The sequence below is a fragment of the Toxotes jaculatrix genome, chromosome 24, assembly GCF_017976425.1.
Source record: "Toxotes jaculatrix isolate fToxJac2 chromosome 24, fToxJac2.pri, whole genome shotgun sequence".
NCBI classification, from domain to species: Eukaryota; Metazoa; Chordata; class Actinopteri; family Toxotidae; genus Toxotes; species Toxotes jaculatrix.
In genome coordinates, this window is record NC_054417.1 from 2,339,264 (window position 1) to 2,359,177 (window position 19,914).

Sequence of the window (19,914 nt, forward strand, 5' to 3'; positions counted from 1 at the left end):
GACACCAATGGCTGCCTGGAAAGGTAAAAAAAAAACACATTCACAACTGTAGAACTCAACAGTAAGTTGACAGTGGATTTAGATTTGCAAAAATATTGGAATGGTCCTTTAACTCTCGCCCTTACAGAGGGTAGTCACCCAGAATGTGCTTCTTAGTTTTTTAAAAGACAAGCATGTGAAATCATCAGCAGGGAAATAACAGCAGTGGCAGTAAATTCAAATGCGACTGTGATAAAATGTAATGTTAATTTTAAAAAGTCAGAAGAAAGAAGAGTTCTGCGTTGTCTGGTGCAGGTGTCTGAACTCAAATGTCAAAATTTCACGTTTGATTAAATATAATCTTCACAGTGTGAAAGGGAGGGAGGGAGATCCCCGAGAGGAAAGCATCGTCTGTTTTTTATTGGTCCTTTTACTCTGCCGGGGTTCCTCACGTTACCACTCAATATTTACAAATACACCATTTAATATACTGTGTGAGTGTGGATGACATTCAGCATTCACTATAGCTTCAGTGTCATGATGCTGCATCATGTTGTAAGGGATACTTGGACATTAGGATGTTATGTTAAAAGGATTTTTTTATACTTTGATAAAACTGGAGATGAAAATAGTTGGTTTAGTTGGTTTTATGTCAGTGCTGTGATCCTGCCTGTTTTAGTTATTTCTCATGTGACACAAATGCAGACGTATCTGCGAGCGGTCGCGTCTCAATCTGGTTTCAGGAACTTTAACCAAACTGTTTGGTTCATTTTAGGAAAAATGCTGGATTTTAATCTTAGTAAGTCAAATGAGAAGATTGATAAAAGTTTCCACAGACTAAGATCTGCACATACACGCTTATTTTTCTTTATCTTTAGGTAAACAGAAAGAATTCTGTTATGGAAGACGAGCATCAGTGGGTACGTTGATGTGTTAATGAGTTGAACCCCGGTGGCGTCAATGTGAGAGGAAGTAAACTCTCAAACCTCATGTCTCTCTACCCACGTTTGAAGAAGTAACAGAGCGTCTTTCAGGCTGATGATGACCATGCAGTTTGGAAACTGTACAGGTTACTGAATGGACTTCACGGACCTTCAGGTCATGAAAACTACTCTACACAAGGACGATGTAAACTTTAGAGTCAAGTTAAAAAACAGACGGTACACCGAAAACCGGAGACATGTGGATTCAAGTGAGTGACAGCAGCATTATGATAGTGTTTCTGTTTTCACATGCTCTAAGGTCTGCCCCACAGGCAGAGACCACACGTCGCAAAAGAGTTCGGTCGCCGACATCAACTCCTAGACTGTAACGAAATTAAGTGTTTGACTAAACCCTCCTTGGCATTAAAAAAGTTCCTAGGAGTCAATTAAGGTCTACATGTCGCCGACAGAACTCTTCCTCCGTATGTCCCTGCTCCACCGGCATCACAAACAGACCGTAGAAAAACAGTAGCTTGTTAGATTATAAATACTAGAATAATAAAAATATGAGGGGTGCTTGATTCAGTTTATCTTGATGTCTCCCCTCCTGAGAGCGCTCGGGTGTCTGGAATGGTAAATCAAGCGCCCCTCGGCTAGCTCAGAGATTTGAAAATGACTTTCAAACATTTACTGTATGTACACAGTCAAAGCACTGGGACAGCAAGCTAAAGTTAGTCGTTTTTTTTTTTTTTTTTTTGCTGGTGTTGTCATTGTTGTATACTGTAATTTATCCTACTGTAGAGGCCAGAAAACCACCAGAATCAGCAGCTAGGTCTGTCCCTTTTCCTCAAAGACAAGTCTGAATGTGAAACACATATTTATACTGCAGATGAGCCCTCGGCATGAAAACACTAAAGGCGATTATCAAGGCAAAAATCAGTTTGTCCTGGCTGAACTTTGAAAGCACTTCCAGTCAGATCACAGCTTGTAAGACACATGTTGATGAACAAAGAAAAAAAAAAAAACTTTAAGCTTAAATGGAGCTAAAAGCAAATTCTCTTAAACTACAGTATGCCACTTTTTCTTTTAACACACTTTATACTCACTACAACACTGCAGTTTGTGACACATTGGTCATGATGATCAGACATCACCAGGGAAATGAAGGTTTCATGCTACTGACACAGTAGACTTAAGGGAAACTGCTGCTTTCAGAATAATTCAGTTGTATTACAACTCGGGTCTCGGGACAAAAGATTTATTTCACCAAAGCAACACAACCCAGCAGTTTATCCAAATCTGATTCTGTTTCTTCAATAACACTGTTGGGTCTTTAGTTTATCCAAATTAAAAGTCACTTAACGTTGCTCGGTGCAGCTCGTAAATGTTTTGCAGAATTACAGATGCTCTAAAGACTGAAGACACAAATTACAGCAAACTGACATTTTTAAACCCCCCCCTCACTATCCATGCACACGTTCATGGTGATGCACAAACAAACAAGCCACATTGTGCACAGCGCTCACCATGTATGAAGGCCCTCAGGTTTTAATCACTGGAATCCCAGTACTGCAGATGCTGTGATTAGAAATGCACATTTGAAATGAATGTCGGCCAAATGACTTTCAGAAACCTGCAGTCTGATCGCTGTCCAACTTTAGCTCTCTGTCCCATTACTTCATTTTTTTTGACAGAATTGGGATTTTTTTTTTTTTTGCCAGTCAGAAAGAGAAGTACTGGGAGTACAGCTCCTCTTCTTTTGCAACGTACTCTTTGCTTTTTCCTGCCTCCATCCCCCTCGGGTCTGATGGTGTCGCCGCACTGGCCTCAGGAAGGCTGAGAAAAAAATCAAAGATGTTAAAATCAAGAGGAGGTTAGTGGAAATTCACAAACACGAGAGGACAAACGTAGCTTGTTAGGCTCCATCACAACAGAAAACAACTGTGAAATCCCCCGGCATGCTGTGACTACAGGCACCGGTGCCAGAGTGTATTCAGGGAGATCCAGTGAGTGGTGGTGGCGGGGGTGATGGCCACAGTCCATGAGTCCATGCATGAATCTTTTATGTTGCTCAAGTGGAGATTTTACACAACTGTACATTTTTATCACATTCGTTTGATTTGGACAGGAGGAGCTCCACATCTGAGCACTGAGGACCAGTGTGTGGGATCTGATTTAAGGATCTACTGTCAGAAATGGAATATAATATTCATAATTCTGTTTTCATTAGTGTATGATCACCTGAAACAAAGACACACTTAGAAAGGGAGGGGTGAGAGCAGGGGTATTCAGTTGGCTGCAATCTGCAACCTCACCACTAGATGTCACTTTAGAAACTCACTTATCCCCTGTAGAGTCACAGGGTGGAGCCTGAAGCAGGGTACACCCTGGACAGAGCAGTCTATAGACCAGTCCAACTCAGGGCTGACACACACACACACACACACACACACACACACACACACAGGCAACCATTCACACTGGAGGAGAGTATGCAAACTTCACAGACTCCAGCAGAGGAATTCAAAGCCCCAGGAACCAAGATTGAAGACGCAGCAGAGTCAGCAGGTCCCACAGGCCCAAAATGACTTTTTCCCTCATACACAGTCATCACAAAACAAAATGGCTGCAAAATGATAAATCAATCTATTGCTGAGCATCACAGTCAGAGTAAAAGTTAAAGTCTCCTGCAGAACAAGCAGGATGTAGCCTACGTTAGCAGCGTGTTCACTGTCAGTTGCAGTTTATGTGCAACATTAAAATAATCTTTACAGTTCAACTGTCCATCACAAGCCTGACATTACCCTCTGACATTAAACTCCTGTGTAGTTATGCTACTGTGATAAGACCAGACTAATACAGACACATTTAAAAAATAGCATCAGTGATTTGTTAGATGAAAGATGCAGCTCAGCTTCAGAGCTGGAAACAAACAAAAAAAGAAAAACTTTAAGGAAACGTTTCTTCCTCTCAATTCAAAATACAACTGAACTGGTAAAAACAAACAAACATTAAACACAAAGAAAGGTGTTTTCTGTTCTTGACATCAGCCTTTTTTTCCAACATAACATTTGAAATTCAAAGTCTTTGGTTCAGCTGATCTGCAGTTTACAGCCTCCAGCAGTGTTTTCTAATCAGTGCTTGCAGCTCTCCTTCATCTCCTCTTACACTGTGTGTCCACTGGCTTTTTGCTGGGAGATAAAATAAAAGCACTACAGTGTTATCTAGCAAGTTTCACATTTGCATGTTGCAGCAATGCTTTCAAATCACTCTTTTTTTTTCTGCTTTGCTTCACTCAGAGTTTGACGTCCCACTGAGAGTGATTTGTCAGTGCAAGGTTTTGGGGTTGGATCCTTTTTTATAAGCAGCAGAAGGCAGACGGGGGATGACAGTGAACATGTGCAGTATATTTCAATGAAGATTCGGCCTCTGATAGCTCCATGGTAGGAACTGGGAAAATAAGATGTTAAAGCATAATGGATCAAAAAAGGGATTATATCTTCATTATTTTTCTCTGCTGACCCTGAACTAATGGAGGGAGACTGCAGTGTTCTGTGAAATGAATAGATCAATTTGGTACTGAGCACTGGCTGAGGCTCAAATTAAAATTCCATGAACAAAATTAAGGCCTTTAAATCCCTCAAGGCACATAGAAGTTAGTTTTATCTCACATTTCAACGCTGGGTGGGATCCAAACAGAGCAGCTGGATTTCTGAGTCACCTCACTGAGACCGTGGTGAACAGATCCACGCCTCTGTCCAGCTGTGTGTTTCATTTCCAGTTCAACCCTGTTGACATTATGAGAGGGACGACACTAAATTGTCCTTAAGATTTTCATGAAATCAAACCCCATTGTTTGTACTCAGGCACAGGGGATTCACAGAAATAAACAGATATATCAGCTGCTCGTCTGCTTAGACGGTGAACGATGCTTTGGTATATTCGATGACAGTGTTTAACAGGCACATCTGATTTAATCGTAAAAAAGGTTTTAAATGTCTACCTTAAAAATAAAAAGCCCTTGTTCAGGTTTTTGGGAGGGGGTGAGGGTAGAGGGGAGGGAAACTAAAGGGTGAGGTGAGAGATACAGGCAGTGGGGGCGGCAAACATCAAGTAATTCACTCTCTGAATTAGGTGAAGTGAAAGTGAACTGAGGGCAGCAGTGGAAGTAAGTCGCATTAGTTCTCACCTCCTAAAGCTTTGTAGGCCCTGATGCTGCACCAGGGGTTCCTGAGGATGAGGAGCATGAGGAAGAGCAAGGCTTGGCATGGGATGATGTGGAGGATGAGGAGAAGTAGGAGGAGGATGCTGGGGAAAAGGAGAAGGAGGAAGAGAGCTGAACTGTGGCAGGGCTTTCCTAAGTCGGGGGAGGGACCGCTGGAGGGGGGGGAGAGGAGGTGCAAAGCTCCCTCCTGATCCTACCTCCTGTCCCTCCTCTTCCTCTCCTTCATGACTCATGATGGGAGGGCTGACGAATCGGAGAGCTGAGTGGCTAGGAAAGCTGGCGAAGAGGTGATCTGATTGGCTGCCTGCTTTTGACTACAGACACAGATAAAGGCAGGGTTGGGGAGGGTGAGTCTGTATTACAGGGATGTGCTGAGTTTTTAGAAAATTATCTAAGAAGATTAGCAGCTGTCACCACCTTTAACTGTGGCCTTTGTAAGTACAGACAGTTAGAAGTGACATTAGGTCGATGGAAACTATAAGAAATAGCAAAAAAACAAAACATCTTTGAAACTAACTTTGAGAATAAAGGAGTCATTGATAACTGCAGTCAGCACGAATAACAAAAATCTGTGTAGGTAGAAATGGGCCTAGAATGACGTCTCTCCCCGACAGGATCTGTCGCTGCTGCCTGCTACAGAGGTTTTTCTAAAAACTATCACCAAGAGTCACCAAAATCAGACGCTTTCTAATCCTACACACTGGAGCTTAGTGGTGTAAGTGAGGCATTCAAGGACGCATATGTTATCTAATACAGAGAACCCACAGTGAGCAAGAAAGGCATGAAGAGGAGGAGGAGGAGGAGGACTGATGTTATGATGCTGAAATCAAGCGTTATTGTTTACGAATGAACCCTGGGATCAACAGTAGGTATGACAACTATGTGCATATAAGAAGGAGGCTGATGAGCAGCTTTGTACACAGACGTCAGCTGTTTGATGCTCACACACGCAGCAGGTTCTCAGGAACAATGGGGTGAATCAGTGCTTTGGTGATTCACGGTGCTCGAACAATGCACTAAATTCAGGGTAGGGATCAGAACAAAACACCACGACAAGATCGAATACAATGCATCGTGAGCTGAATGTGTGATGGGCAGAACATTCATAATAAAACACTCAGCCACACAGGGTTGTAGTCCTTCTCCTGTCTGAGGGTTTTGTGAGTGGGGCCTCTCATTCTCTGACGAGGACCGCTGAAAGTGAGACTACTCACCTTGATAAGAGGGTTGATGACACCGACATTGGCACTGGAATTGAAGACCTTATTGAAGCCCGTCTCTCTGTTGACCAGCTCCAACTGGTAAAACTTCTTGTCATCCTATCAAAAAAAAAAAGGCATGTTAAAGTGATACTCCACCCAAAATCCACCCACGTCATATCGAACTGCTCCTGATAAGCATAATCCACTTCTCTGCTGTCAGTGCGTCTGATCATTACGCTGCAAACACATGAGAGCGAGCTCAGACTTCTCGGAGGAGCACTCCGAGAGGAGGCTGTGAGCACTTTGTGAAATTATGTTGAAGAGGCAGTTCTGTGGACAGTAAAGTGTGAGGCTGGTACTTCACACCGTGTGAAGTTCAGTGGAGTGTTTGGTGTTTGCTCCCTGTTCTGGGAGCGAAGCACTCAAGAGTTCTACAAAATCATCTTCACCCAAGGTCTGTTCACCAGATCTTTACAGGGCTTTTATCTCGCTGCCTTTATCATTCATCCGAACACTAATAAAGAGAGGACACGTTATTCACTCTATGCAGACTTTCTATCTTCTTCCAAAATCTTACAGAGTTGTGAGCTTTTCTCTTGGGAAACCATCTTTGATGACGTCTGCACTTCAGCAGCTTCAGTTGATAAAATCTGACGGCAGTTGAATAATAAAAAACCTGACTTTAGTGTTTGCAAAATACTGAGCTTACACATGCAACCGCTGAGTCTACTCACCACCAGCTTTTTGACCAAAGCTTCTCTCTCGGTGACCATCTCTCTGAGCTCTGCTATAATATGCAGGTCCTCGGGTCGACTCTCTCTGTTCCTCAACTTCTCCTCTGTCCCCTCCAACCTGGACACGCAGACATGACACACATTACAAAGGAGAAAGCGATGATTTTCGCCAGCACCGACAGAGAAGAGAAACACCAGAGACTCAATCACACGCTTCTGTGACGTACAGTATTTGCAGAGCAGAAATCTTGTCTTTGAGGACCTCCTGGGCCTTGTTGAAGTCAGCTAGCATGATCTGTGTTTCTCTGTGATGGACGGCAGATAGCTCCCCTAGCTCCCTCTCGTGTCTCTTTGTAAGGTCTTGTTCATGGGCCCTGCAGGAGACAGACAAAGCTCATCAACAAACCTTGCTGCAACATTCAAACACACCAGAAACTCACAGGTTGTGTGCGCTGGGTGGATTTTTTGAGAAGTGTTGTACAGTAATCACTTATGTGCCACTGGGGGGGATTTTACTGCACAAGTATTTCATCATGGATATTGCTCACAAATACAGTTAATTTCCTGGTAGGGAACCATGACACTGACTAAATTACGGAGACAACAAGATGTGCAGCTTTAAGAAAACAATATTAATCCTTGCTTGCAGTTAAAAAGTGCCACAGCTACCACAGGCAGGGTAAATAATCCGCAAGTGAAAACACCCCATGCTTTAATCACACACTTTATGTTATTGTGTTACAGTGACTGCGACTTTTCCCACTCTTTTCAATGGAATTTATGCATTCGGAGCATTTGGCTTTAGCATTTAGCCACAGTGATTTTGCAGCAGGCAACGCATCAAAAAAAAAAACAGCATTTAAGCCCTTTGCACATCAAGGTCAGGTTGCTAGTCATGAGGAGTAATACTCAGCCTCTGAAAGCAGTTGCATAATGTTTTCTGTGGCTCTGGAGGAGCTTGTGCTTGAGAAAATACCCCTGCTGATATCATAGCGATGTGAGGCTCGACCCATAACCGGGACTAAAAATTAATATATTTCAGTCTCTGCTGAAATGTAGAGGTTGAATAAAATGTGTGCATGTTAAGACTCATAGAGTTGATTAGAAGCTGAGCAGAGTTGTGCTTTTAATCATAAGCTCTTCAGATGGTTATTCCCACACGACATGAGTGCAGGATTAGTTGTCTGCAAACTGGGTCAGTTCATGTTGAGTCACAGTTTAGTTCTGCCCCCTCAATAATAATAATAATAATAATAACATCAACAGGAATGTTTCACACGTGACATGTAACATGTCTGCAGATAGAATTCAGAGAACGGTGGAAGGGGGGGCTCTGTACCTTATCTGATGGTTTGCTTCACTCCGGACCCGCAGCACCTCTTTGCCCTTCAGCTCCAGCTCTCTGGTCAGAGTGTCGATGGTCTCGTTCAGAGAGTGGATCTCGTGGTCCAGATCAGTGATGCGGTTGCTACGGGAACACACCTCTGCCTGCAGGTCTGAGATGCGGACCAGGAGCTCTTGTTCCTGGAAAGAATCGCAGCAACACAAATCAGCTGTTGTTGAAGATGCTACAGGTGCAGGGTGATACACGCTGACTGACACATGCACAGCCGGACACAAGAACAAAGAAGGAAACAGACGCCGTCACAGTTACCTGCTGGTGGCTGTGCTCCATAGCGCTCTCTAGGTCCCGTTTGACGGCAGTGTTTTCTTTAAGGTGAATCTGCTTTAGATGCTCTATGGCTGTAGCATGGAGGTGGTTCAGCTCTGCACGGAGAGAGGCTGCCAGACAGACACACAAATATGATGGTCTGACAAAAATCAAGTGTCATCACTGAGGGTAGATCATTAATGATGTCCTGTATATCCTCTTTGTTCTCTGAGATTCCTTTCCAAACAAAGGGAGAGCTTTTTATGATGCTGGAGAGTTTGTCACAGTGGGTGGAAACTTAACCAAGAAGTCAAAGTTTTTATGTGTATTTTCATTTACCCAGCTTTGCCTTCCCCTCGTCCTCCAGTTCAAATCGCAGTGTCTGCAGCTCCTGGTCTGACTGCTGTCTCAGGATATCTAAGGTCCTCCTGTGAGCCTCCTTCAGAGCATGAACCTCCTCCCTCTGCTCCTGCTTCAGACGCTCCTCCAGGGCCTGGCAGAGGGAGGCAAAGGGGAGATAAAAGAGGAGATGAGGGAGGGAGGGAGGAGAAATGAAAGGACAGAGATGATATATAATATACATCAAAAATATATCTTAACATGTGACATGAGAAGTGTCAACAGTGAAACCTCATTGGTGATGCCTTCAAGGATCCTCTGACATTCAATATTTAGCCGTGTCCCAATTCCATACTAATTCAAAGCAGTTTCTGAACACGTGTCATGTTTCCATTGGAAAAGTGACTAAACTGAGAAAACAGTCAAAACAAACCTGTCAATGCTGATTTAATCTGTTTGCTTATTTATTTATTTATTTTTGTTTTATTGATATTTATGTTGTTTTTTTGTTTGTGGGAATTCACTCACTTCACTCACTGGGAGAAGGAGCTGAAACAACATTAAAGAGCAGGGCTGCAGAAATCACTGAATGCTTGTGCCTGCAGTGTAATTACAGCGGAGCTTCAACCATAAACTCAACAGTAAGCTGTTACCATCCTGACTCATTTTCAATATAATTTAACAAGGAAATGTGTGAAATTAAAGTAGATGAACCTAATGAAATGTTTCTCAAAGCTGGAACTCTCCCAGCTGATTTGATTGCTTTATGAATCCTTTATCTCCAATTAAGTCTGGAGCAGGAGTAAGGGCCATTAAATGACATCTAACAACATTAAAACAACTGAAGCACTTTACTTCGACCGTTTGTTGTGACTTGTGTGTTGTGTTGGTAGTTTTGTTTTTGATGTTTTTGTACCTGTCGGCTGACCGGCCTGCACGTTTTCAAAGTTCTGTTGTCACGTTTCTTTTTCTAATTTTCAGGAGGACTGTTGATAAATTGAATCCTTTTCCTTGTGAGAACCAGTAACGTCAGATAACATTAAATCCCAAGCTTCAGAATGTACACCTACACGCATGCATTCTTCGTTTGTGTGTGTCTGAGTGTGTGTGTGTGTGTGTGTGTGTCCCTTACCCTGATCTGGTGCTGTCTGGCCTCCTCCATGGTGCTGAGAGCACAGCAGTGAGCCTCCTGTAATCGATGCTCTCTCCTCTGATGCTCTCTCTGCATCTCTGCAAACACACACACACCACACACACACACACACAAAGACATAAGCGTGTTCGTCGTGATGCATCAAAACCAGACAGTGTTTTCATTCTGTTTAGAAAAACAGACGACATGATGATCTGTTCAGCCACACAGCAGCACGAGGCACAGTGCTGAGCAGAGTGTGAAAAGCTGTCAGGATGTTTTCAGGACTTTAATTTATTTACACAATTTCATCACGTTGCTTAAATTGACATTTTTCCCTTGCTGACATATTGGAGCTGTGACTCTGAGAACGACTGTGGCTCGTTTTACTGACGCATCACTGCAAACCTCGGCGACAGACACGTTTGCATTTCTCGTGGCAGCTTGACACTGAAAGCCACCTGTGGCTTGCACTGTTCAGCAGCCGCAGTAGGAAACATTCAGTTTGTATTACAAACAGTAACAAGTCCACGCAGGCATCATGGCAGACCTGCTTACCTTTGAGCTGTTGGCTCAGCAGCTCCCTCTCCTGGCTGAACTGAGACTGCAGCTGCTGGAGAGCTGACTGCGACTGAGACAACTGCAGCTCCAGGGACTGTTTCAATAGAGAGATCTGGACAGAGAGAGAGAGAGAGATGCAAGAGAAACAGAGGGAAGACACAGAAAAGGAGAGATAATAATTACTGGTGTTCACACTGAAGGGCAAAACAACAGTCACTGAGGTGTCACGCTTGTTTCAAACTGTGAGGAAATGGACCGATGGGTCGATAATTAAAGGCAACTGTGGACAGGTTGGTGTCCCTGTGTCCCAAACATAAAAACAGTAATCACACAGTGGGCTGCAGTGATAACATGGTACAGCTTCAAGTGCTTTTCTATCTCTGAGTGTGCAGCCAGATTTCTTCTGTAGAGGAAAAGGCCTCAGTTGTTGGAGAAATGTGTACCTTCAGAGAACACACTCGACTTCCTGCGCTCATTTAATTAGGTCAACGTTAAAAACATCATCGCTCTCTCTTTGTATTTTCTCCTGTGCCTGTCTTTCATTCTCTAATCCTCACATGAGAACATTTTTCCACAGATTGTTTTGACTTCAGAGAGGCAGTCTAGATTTTTTTTTTGACAACTACTCACTGGTGGAGATATCGACATATGGATATAAGCCAGACACTGAGTGCTGGAGCTGGAGATTTTCGCTGCTCGTCTCAATGAGCCGACAGCTTGTCAGACAACGAGCGACGGCACACAGAGCCAAATAACATAAAGCCAACTAGCGCAAGACCCATTACAGCGCACAAAACAGTTTTGTTTTGAGGAGATATTGGAACTATTAGGGTTCTAAGTGGCTGTGAATGGCAGAACTCTCTCAGAGAGGCGGCTCTGGTCCTCCACACGCCACTCTTCCTCAAGCTCCAGCAGTTAAATCCCCTGCAGGATTTAGTACTATAGAAGTTCTCCATTAGCGGCTGTAAGGTGAGATGGATTTAAAATGAGAGGATGAGGAGCAGGGGCTGGGATGAAGTTTGTGAGGTTCTACATTGGATATGGATTTAAAAAGTCAGGCAGATGACCTGTACGGTTTATCCTCCGTCCCTGTGTCCACTGACTGTCTGTCATGATTAATCATTTTCACAGAAAAACAACTAGAAATACAAGATTAATGAGGCGGAAATTCCTTAAACAACCTGTAGTGCACACGTCTAACCCTCAGCGCTTTAATTAAACACAGTTTCCTACACACACACACACACACACAGCAGCCTGGGGCTAGGACCTTGTAATGAGAATATCTTAATGAAAAAGAAGTCATTATAGATAACGATGGCACATCCACCCCCACACACACAAAACAACCCTGACACTTCATTCAGTTGGGGACGTTCATATCCTGTAAATAAATTTCATTTCCACTTAAGCAGCACATGTAATTGCTTCACCACGTGCATCAAGTGCACACGGCTGATTTATGGTTTGACCCAGGTACTGACAGACGCAGGAGCCCTAATGATGCCACACGCTCGAATTTCGGATTGTTCAAGGAACCAGTTGAAAAATGTGGATTCATTTAGGAGTGCACACTTACTCTGCTGCTCCGAGTTTCTCTTTCTAACACTGTTTTCACTCACCGGTTAATTAAAATCACATCTGCTCTGATGGGTTTTTTTAAATCGCTGTTAGCAGCTCCGTCTGTAAGATCACTTTTGTAAACTGTTGAAAAAACAAAAAAAACCCTGCAGAAGCCAATGGAATTAATCTGTAAATGAAAATATTTCTGTTAAAATAGAAACTCAGAGTGCTGGGTGCGACAAGACTCTGTTGCTTTAATGATGAAATTATTGCTGTGGAAATTTACATTAACTTGAATTTATCAAGGCAACAGGCAAGTGTGGAGTGTGGAGTCTGCGTGACCTGCAAACAGAACCTGCAAGTGAAACAGCAGCAGATGAGGAAACAGGGAGATTCATCCCCCCCGATCAAACTCAGCTCACCCATCTGAGGCTTCCTGTTGTTTCTCTGACAGCTGCTAGTTTCAATCATGGATCATGTGTTAACAGTATCAACTGACCCTTAAAACGCGAAGTGACGTGCGGCGTCTGAAGGGAGTGCGAATCTCTCCCTGCAGCTCGTTCCAGGAGTTGCATCAGAAGTGCTGGTGTTTCAGTGGAGCTGCATGTGGGTCAGCACAGTGCAGACAACCTCAGTGATACCTGTGTCCTTCTGTCTTTGGCCTAAGCCAGAAAAATGGCTGCTGTCTTTTCCCCGAAAGTCTCATCTACACTGTGCTGTGAATCTGTACGCATGAATATTATTATTATTATTATTATGGCCCATAATTCCTTGCTCCAATAACATAGTAGACACCTCACAATGCCAATCAGAGTCAAACACACAGACACACACATGCACACAGAGTATAAGCTCCCTTGGTATCTGCTCTGTGACACTGTTTGATGTTTATTTTCAGCCACTCTGCATGATCGGTTTGAAATGTGACTCACACTCACACCGTTCCCAAAACTAATTTGTTGTGACAATGCAGATTTGGAAAACGCTCACTGAAGAAGCTGCTATGAAATTATTGTTCAAGTCTAAGTATTAGACTTATATATATATATATATATATATATATACCAATACAGCTCTTCTTCCCTGAGCAGTCTTGAGACTGCTAATTGACGGAAAATTAATTATTAACTATTTTAGGGCAACTGTAGTTTGAATGTTAAATCAAAAATACCAAACATTTCCTCATTCCAGCCTCTGATTTATGAGGATTTGCTGTTTTTCTGTAAAACTGTGGAGGGTCACTATATTCTGACATTTCATAGACCAGATACAGAACTGATAAATAACACTCTCCTTCTTCTTTAACGTGGATGTATGAGTATCACAGGAGGGAGAGATATGGCGAAAAAACTAATTAAAAAACAAACTGATTTTTTATATTCTTCATTGCTGCTGGCGAAAAGCAGAGTAACAATGGACAAAAATAGCACAGGAAGGCAAGTTAAATCCTGTGTTTGTGCTACATGAATTACAAAGCAGGTGCAGGAGTTGTATTTCTCCTCAGAATAGGGGTTTGATTCATTAGGGAGACATTTGGAGATTTCTGTCCAAAACCACGATACATCCAACTGTAAATGTGCGTTTGTGTTAGCCGTTTGTTTTACCTGCTCCAGCAGGTCCTCCACCTTCCTCTGCCAGCTCTCTCTTGCCGCCATCATCTCCAGTTCTTTCTGCTGGGAGAGCTGAGTCAGCGCCGCCTGTTTGTCTGCTTCATACTCCTCGGTCAACTCCTCCTTCAGCAAACGCACTTCTTCCCTGCAGAGACGCAGGCAGGGTTTGGCAGAATTACTCTTAATTGTGTTAGTATCCTCACTCTGCTGCATTTTGTCCCGCTAAAGGATGTCTGTAAATATTGTATGCCTCTACAAACTCACGTCCGACTATGTTCATTTCCTATTCCTGCTTATTAATATCCATGAGAGCTTTGGTTCTCCAGCGTGATTGTGAAGGAGAAGGGGCGATGAATGAAGGAAAAACAAATGAAAACAGCCAAACATGAGAGTTTTCTTTTGTCTTTTTTTTTTTTTTACCGCAGTGCATCTCTCCATTTCTGGTCCAAGTCGTCTGCCATCTTGTCCATCTTCTGCTTCTCTTCTGTTCTGATGGACATCACTCTGGCCTCATGCTGCTGTTTCTGGGTCTCGATCTCCTCCTAAACTCCAAAGAGTGAAAGAATGACATTATAAATATTATATATTACAAATATAATTATAAAATACTGGTTATATTATAAAGAGTTTGACAGAGTTTGGGTGTAAATTGCTGAATCTGTATCAATAACAGTGCAAAGCCACTAAAAGTAAGAAAACCTTCTCAAATTGCTGTCTCTGACCAGATGCAGCATTTCAATAGCCGGGGGTTGGATGACTCATAATGCCCACCTCCACATCTATTTATAATGCCACGGCTACGGGGCATTTGTAATGTGCTGGTCTGGAGGCAGAAACTACCTTCGGCAGGTCAGCCGCTGCCAGCTGCTGAAGAGGCTCCGGGGTTTATCTGCTGATGAGCTCATTAAAGGACCTGAGTGGTTAAATCCAGACTAAACTGTTCACAACCACAGGAATGATCTTCCTGAGGACATTTTCCATTTTGATAACTGAAAATGAAAATAGAAATGCTGAAGAAATATAGTGAAATAAGAGGATATGATCCATATAAACGACTTCTACTAACAAACATCTTCATATTGAAAACCCAATACGATCCATTCTGCTCTGTTTTCATATATTCACAGTGATGGAGAACGTAAGCTACTCAAGGGTTCATACCCCGCGAAACAATAGCTGGTCTAGATTCGCTGTGAAGCAGGGCTCGGGCTGTGAATACAGGATACAATCCTGTGTTAGGCTTGCCTTTTTTAACAGTCCAAATCCCTTTCCTTTTATAGAACCCGGGTGCTGGTGGGAAAGCAAAGAGCAGCACTCAGCAATTCCATGTAATTATCACTCCTCATTCAGTCTCTCTGTCCTCTGTCTCTCTTATCGTCCTCCTTCCTGCCTTTTATTAGTCATTCTATATTCTCTGGCTTCATGCAGCAGCTGTGACTTACTCATTTATTTATATTTTCACTTCACCTGTGTTCATGTTTGCATGGTTGGCTGTGCACGCTTCAGTTTCCCAGACCACTTCAGTTTTTCCACTGGGATCTTTCAAACTACTGTGTTTTAATTCACTGATGATCCAATATTACTGCCAGGAAGATCCTTACAAAGCAAACATTATTCTTAATGTTAATAAAAAAAATAAAATAAAAAGATCCAGCCTATTTCGTCGTCTGTCTTAAACACATAGACACTCACACACTTCCTGTCTCCTCTCTCTCAAAGCAGCGGGGCTCTTTTCAAACACAGGACCACTCAACTCATAACAGCCTCATCATCATTATCTCACAGCTGGCCCTCAGTACTGCTCTTATTTCTCAGTTAATGCTCATTTCCTGTTTTCAAAACCTTCTTCCCCTCTAATACTTCCTTCCCGATTTCTCATTTCCTTTTCCTCTGTCCCTTCTGTCATTAATAAAGTTCAGCAGGAGATGGTTACACTTTGATTTTGTGAAAAAACCCTGGCGAACTTGATGGATTGAACCTGAGTGACTTGCCAGATTACGTGATGGAAATCTTTACTGGCTGACTCACATCGACTGACTGGGCAAAGACTGTTGACTGAAAACAGAATCATTGATTAGCTGCCCGAGGAGCCCACTGATCACCTGACTGACCTGACTAATCGCCTGTAAATCAAGTGGCAGTTAGTCATTTTCAGCCACTGTAACTATTTTCAATAACACTATTATCTTTCATTCCCAATTTCCACATTTCCATTTGATTAATTTCCCATTACTTGCTACAATAACCTAGATCTCTCCTCACCTGTAGGTCAGTTAGCAGGTTACTGGTCTCCCGGACTCGGGCTCTAGTTGCGTCCAGTTCCACCTTGAGCTTCTCCTGAGTCTCCTTCAGACAGCTGATCTGTGTCTGAGCTGATCCCAGGTTCTGCTTCCCCTCCCTCACCAGCTCCTGGAGGTGGGACACCTGAAGAGACCGCCAGAGAAAATCGGTCAGAAAGTCAGAGACGAGACCCGTCACATTTTAGGACTCCAGCTGAACGTTTCGTACCTCCTGATTGGCCATGTTGAGTTTGGCCGAGAGCTCCTCCTTCAAGTTGTCCAGTTGCTGCTGGAGACGGTCTCGCTGCTGCTCCAACGACAGACGCTTGATCTCAAACTCCTGACTCATTTTCTGGAGATGAGAAGGAAGAGAAGGAATGAAAAGATGTGCGAGTAGAAGAGGAAGGACAGTAACTTTACAGGAACTTTAAATTCAAATCACTAGACTAAAAAATTAATTACAAACAAATAACACAAGAAACAGAAACAGGAATATAATTTCATCTGACAACTTGATCAATCTGTTAATAAAAAAAAGAATAAAGTGCTTAATCCGTTGCATTTCTAAAGTATCCCTCAGTAATATGTGGTAAATATAAACTATATTTCCCCCCACAAGACCAACTCTTCCTATAATCCAGTAATCATTCAGTATGTAAATTACACTCATCACCTTGAGCTGATCTGATTCGTAACCATGGGAATCTTTCACATCTCTACCCTCCCTCGTATAAAGCAACGTTCCATCTTATCTCACCCACATGGGAGTGAGCCAGTGATCCACGTCCCCCTGTCTTTAACCAATTAGCTGCACCTCCATGAAAACATGGAGATTAATAATCAGCGAACGCCAAACTGCTCTTCTCAAGCTTCACGTCCACAGCTAAAGACAAGACAGTTAACTGTGTCACAGTCACCTCCACGTGGAAGCAAACCCATCAGATGAGTGAATGAATTCATCTAGATCCACAGTCAGCAGCAGGCAGGTTAAAGATACGACAGAAAAGCAGCTAATCTACTGCCATCTCGTCTGGCCTTAAGTCGACTGTGGTGAATAATGAATAAACACAGCACAAGCAATTTGTAGAATTAGCCATTTTATTTCCTCCGTTTGGAAACTGGTTAACATCCTGCCGAGATAAAAGTTAAAAGTGAAAAATGAAATTTGCTGTTTTAAAATTGACCGCTTGTCTCCTTCTTTTCCGTCCACCTCTTCGTCCTGCGTCGTCTTTAATCTCACACCAAACAAAAACAGACATTAATCTAAAGATGATGAGGCACAGCACGGCTCTGGCTTACATAATATTTCCTTTCTTCACCCCCCTCCTCCTCCTTTCCATCCGTTCTCTCCACCGCTCTTTCTTTCAGGGAATCTATAAACACACACCCACATGCTCACACACCGCTCTCACTTGGCTCGGAGGCAGGATTTAATGTCAATGAAAATCAGCCAATTAGCAGTCAGCTTCAAACAGCATTGAAAGTATGAGCTCATGAGGGGAAGAAAAGAGAGGAACGTTATGAAAGAGGAGAAACACGGGAGGAGACAGAGAGAGAACACCGAGCCCGAAATTATTCAAAACTCAAAAAGTCATGTCAGAGGCAGAGATGTGTTTTCATTTTAGACAAAAGGCTGCAAATTTAAAGGAGCAGTCTGGACTTTTAGAGACAACGCAGTGCGAGTTACCCTGTGAGTAAATATCATGCTGCCTTTATGCCTCTAAGCTAATTCACTGTGACCGGATGACAACGAGCTGCAGATTCTTAATGTTTGCTGAGTGCAGGTGGAGCCACATCAGCGTGAATAAAACCAAGTGTAATGTAGTGTAAGGGCTGCATGCGGCAAACGAACGCACGCACGCTCCTCCTCCTCCTCTGCCATTCTGTGGTAACATCCTACTCTTGTTAACCAGTCATATATAACGCGGGCTGTTTGCCACAGTTTGATTCACAGCTTTTACCCCAGCCAAAACAAAGCGAACCAGACGGGTCGAAGCACCGGAGTTCGTTTGAAACGTGCGAACAGTCAGCATGCAGTTACAACAGAAACACATTATATATATTAAATTAGCTGTTCCAGTATTATCAAAAACAACACAGCAACCAGAAGAGCCATTTAGTAATACTTAATTGCTGGTTTACCCATTTCAGGCTGAAATCCTTCATCATTGTTCTCAGCTCTGAATAGCTGCAACTGAAACTCTGTGATTCTGGGTTTTGTTTCACTCCTACGCTGCTGTGTACACGTTCATCAGCAGATATCAGCCTCATTGTTGACTGATGGATTTCAGACGGTACAGCTGAAGTGGCTGCAGCTGCATCGGTGCAAGGAAGCCCCCCACCCCCCACCCCAACCCCCCCGCCCCGGCACACCATCCACAGAGAAAGAGTAAAATCCTCCTTTGCTACTTGAAACCATTTGTTGTCGGTAATGTGATGCTGTTGTGTTTGGTAAATGAATCATGGTAAATTAATTTAACCCGTGTAATTTCATCTGTTGTTCTTGAGCCTTTGGCTGCAAGGACATTTGTATTCCCTCCACGCAGCCCCTTTGAACTCAGAGACAGAGAGGACAGAGGACGAGCAGTGAAAAAGACCGGAGGATGAAAGGAAGAAAAAAAAAACGGATGACAAAATGAAAGACACAGAGGGAAATAGAGGGGGATAATGAAGTTGTTTTCACATCTTGGTCTTAATGTTGACCTAATTAAATGCGTGCAGTCAGTTGAGGGGGCTGCTCGTTTCTTAGAGATACATATTTCTGAGGCCAGTTGCTCCGAGGAGGAAATTTAATTGCTGATGTTGCTGAACAGAAAAGAAAGAGATGCAAACCCCTGAGAGGCACACTCAGCTGTGTGTGTTGTAATTACTGCTTTGTTTTTTTAAATCTGAAAATCGGCGACTTAACTCGTGGCCTTTTCCATGTTTTATCACCGTGGGGGTCCGCGTACAAGGTTCAAGTGGTCCACTTTCAAAAAATGTTTAACAAACAGAAAGCAGTTGAGACAAGCAATCTCTGTTTCCCATGGTCCGCTTTAAATTGTGTCCAAATATGTTGAAACAGTGGGACCACAGGGGAGCAGCTCGAGCTGAGCTTGTGACATTTTTACGCAGCGACACTGACAGAGGGTTTGACGCACTCAGACAGCAGTATGTAAATGTACGGTTCAGCCTTACGGGAACACAGAGAAAACACAGCCATCGCAATGTTTCATTCTCTAAAACAACAAATTACTTCTGCAGCATTTAATCAAACCAATCTATACGTCTGATGTAGGTATACATCATCCCAAACCACAGAAAAACTGTGGGTTAATGAAGCATACTTGCCTGAAAAGGTAAAAACCTCGGTAACATGTTATTCTACTAACAGGCTGTAACACTAAAATAACTGGTGGCTTTTGTAAGGGAATAAGTGCAAGTGAAGACCAAGAGGTGCAGCTGAGAGCCCCGGGAAAAGCCAGTACAAGGACCTTGAGCACAGCAATGCAGGACTCACCGACACGAGGAGCTTCTTCTCCTCCTCCTTCTCCTGCTGGGCCTCCTCCGTCATGGCCTGGTGTTTCTCCTCCATCTCCTCCAGCGCTCTGACCTGCGCCTCCCTGAAGCGATGCGTCTCCTCCTCATAGTGCGCTCTGAGTCTGGAGAGCTCCTTCTCATAGCCCTGGTGCTCCTCACGCAGAGACTGAGGAGGAGGGAGGAAGCTGGTTTTAAGT

General features: G+C 43.2%; 1 protein-coding gene across 2 annotated transcripts in view; it reads right to left on the bottom strand.

Moving 5' to 3' along the window:
- Nucleotides 1-2,117: 2,117 nt before the first annotated feature.
- The window catches only part of LOC121177846 (protein FAM184A-like), a 29,948-nt gene continuing 12,151 nt past the window's right edge, over nt 2,118-19,914 (bottom strand). The window contains exons 10-24 of one of the 2 annotated variants that reach the window (XM_041032223.1): nt 19,698-19,883; nt 16,428-16,550; nt 16,182-16,343; nt 14,340-14,461; nt 13,914-14,064; nt 10,744-10,858; nt 10,186-10,283; nt 9,054-9,207; nt 8,718-8,845; nt 8,403-8,587; nt 7,291-7,437; nt 7,064-7,181; nt 6,342-6,446; nt 5,092-5,441; nt 2,118-2,738 (exon numbers count right to left, since the gene is read on the bottom strand). In XM_041032223.1, coding sequence (XP_040888157.1) covers nt 2,624-2,738; nt 5,092-5,441; nt 6,342-6,446; nt 7,064-7,181; nt 7,291-7,437; nt 8,403-8,587; nt 8,718-8,845; nt 9,054-9,207; nt 10,186-10,283; nt 10,744-10,858; nt 13,914-14,064; nt 14,340-14,461; nt 16,182-16,343; nt 16,428-16,550; nt 19,698-19,883 — 2,259 coding nt within the window. In that variant the 3' untranslated portion in view covers nt 2,118-2,623. Of the gene's footprint in view, nt 2,739-5,091; nt 5,442-6,334; nt 6,447-7,063; nt 7,182-7,290; nt 7,438-8,402; nt 8,588-8,717; nt 8,846-9,053; nt 9,208-10,185; nt 10,284-10,743; nt 10,859-13,913; nt 14,065-14,339; nt 14,462-16,181; nt 16,344-16,427; nt 16,551-19,697; nt 19,884-19,914 lie in introns of both variants that reach the window. The other variant, XM_041032224.1, reaches the window with a different exon arrangement.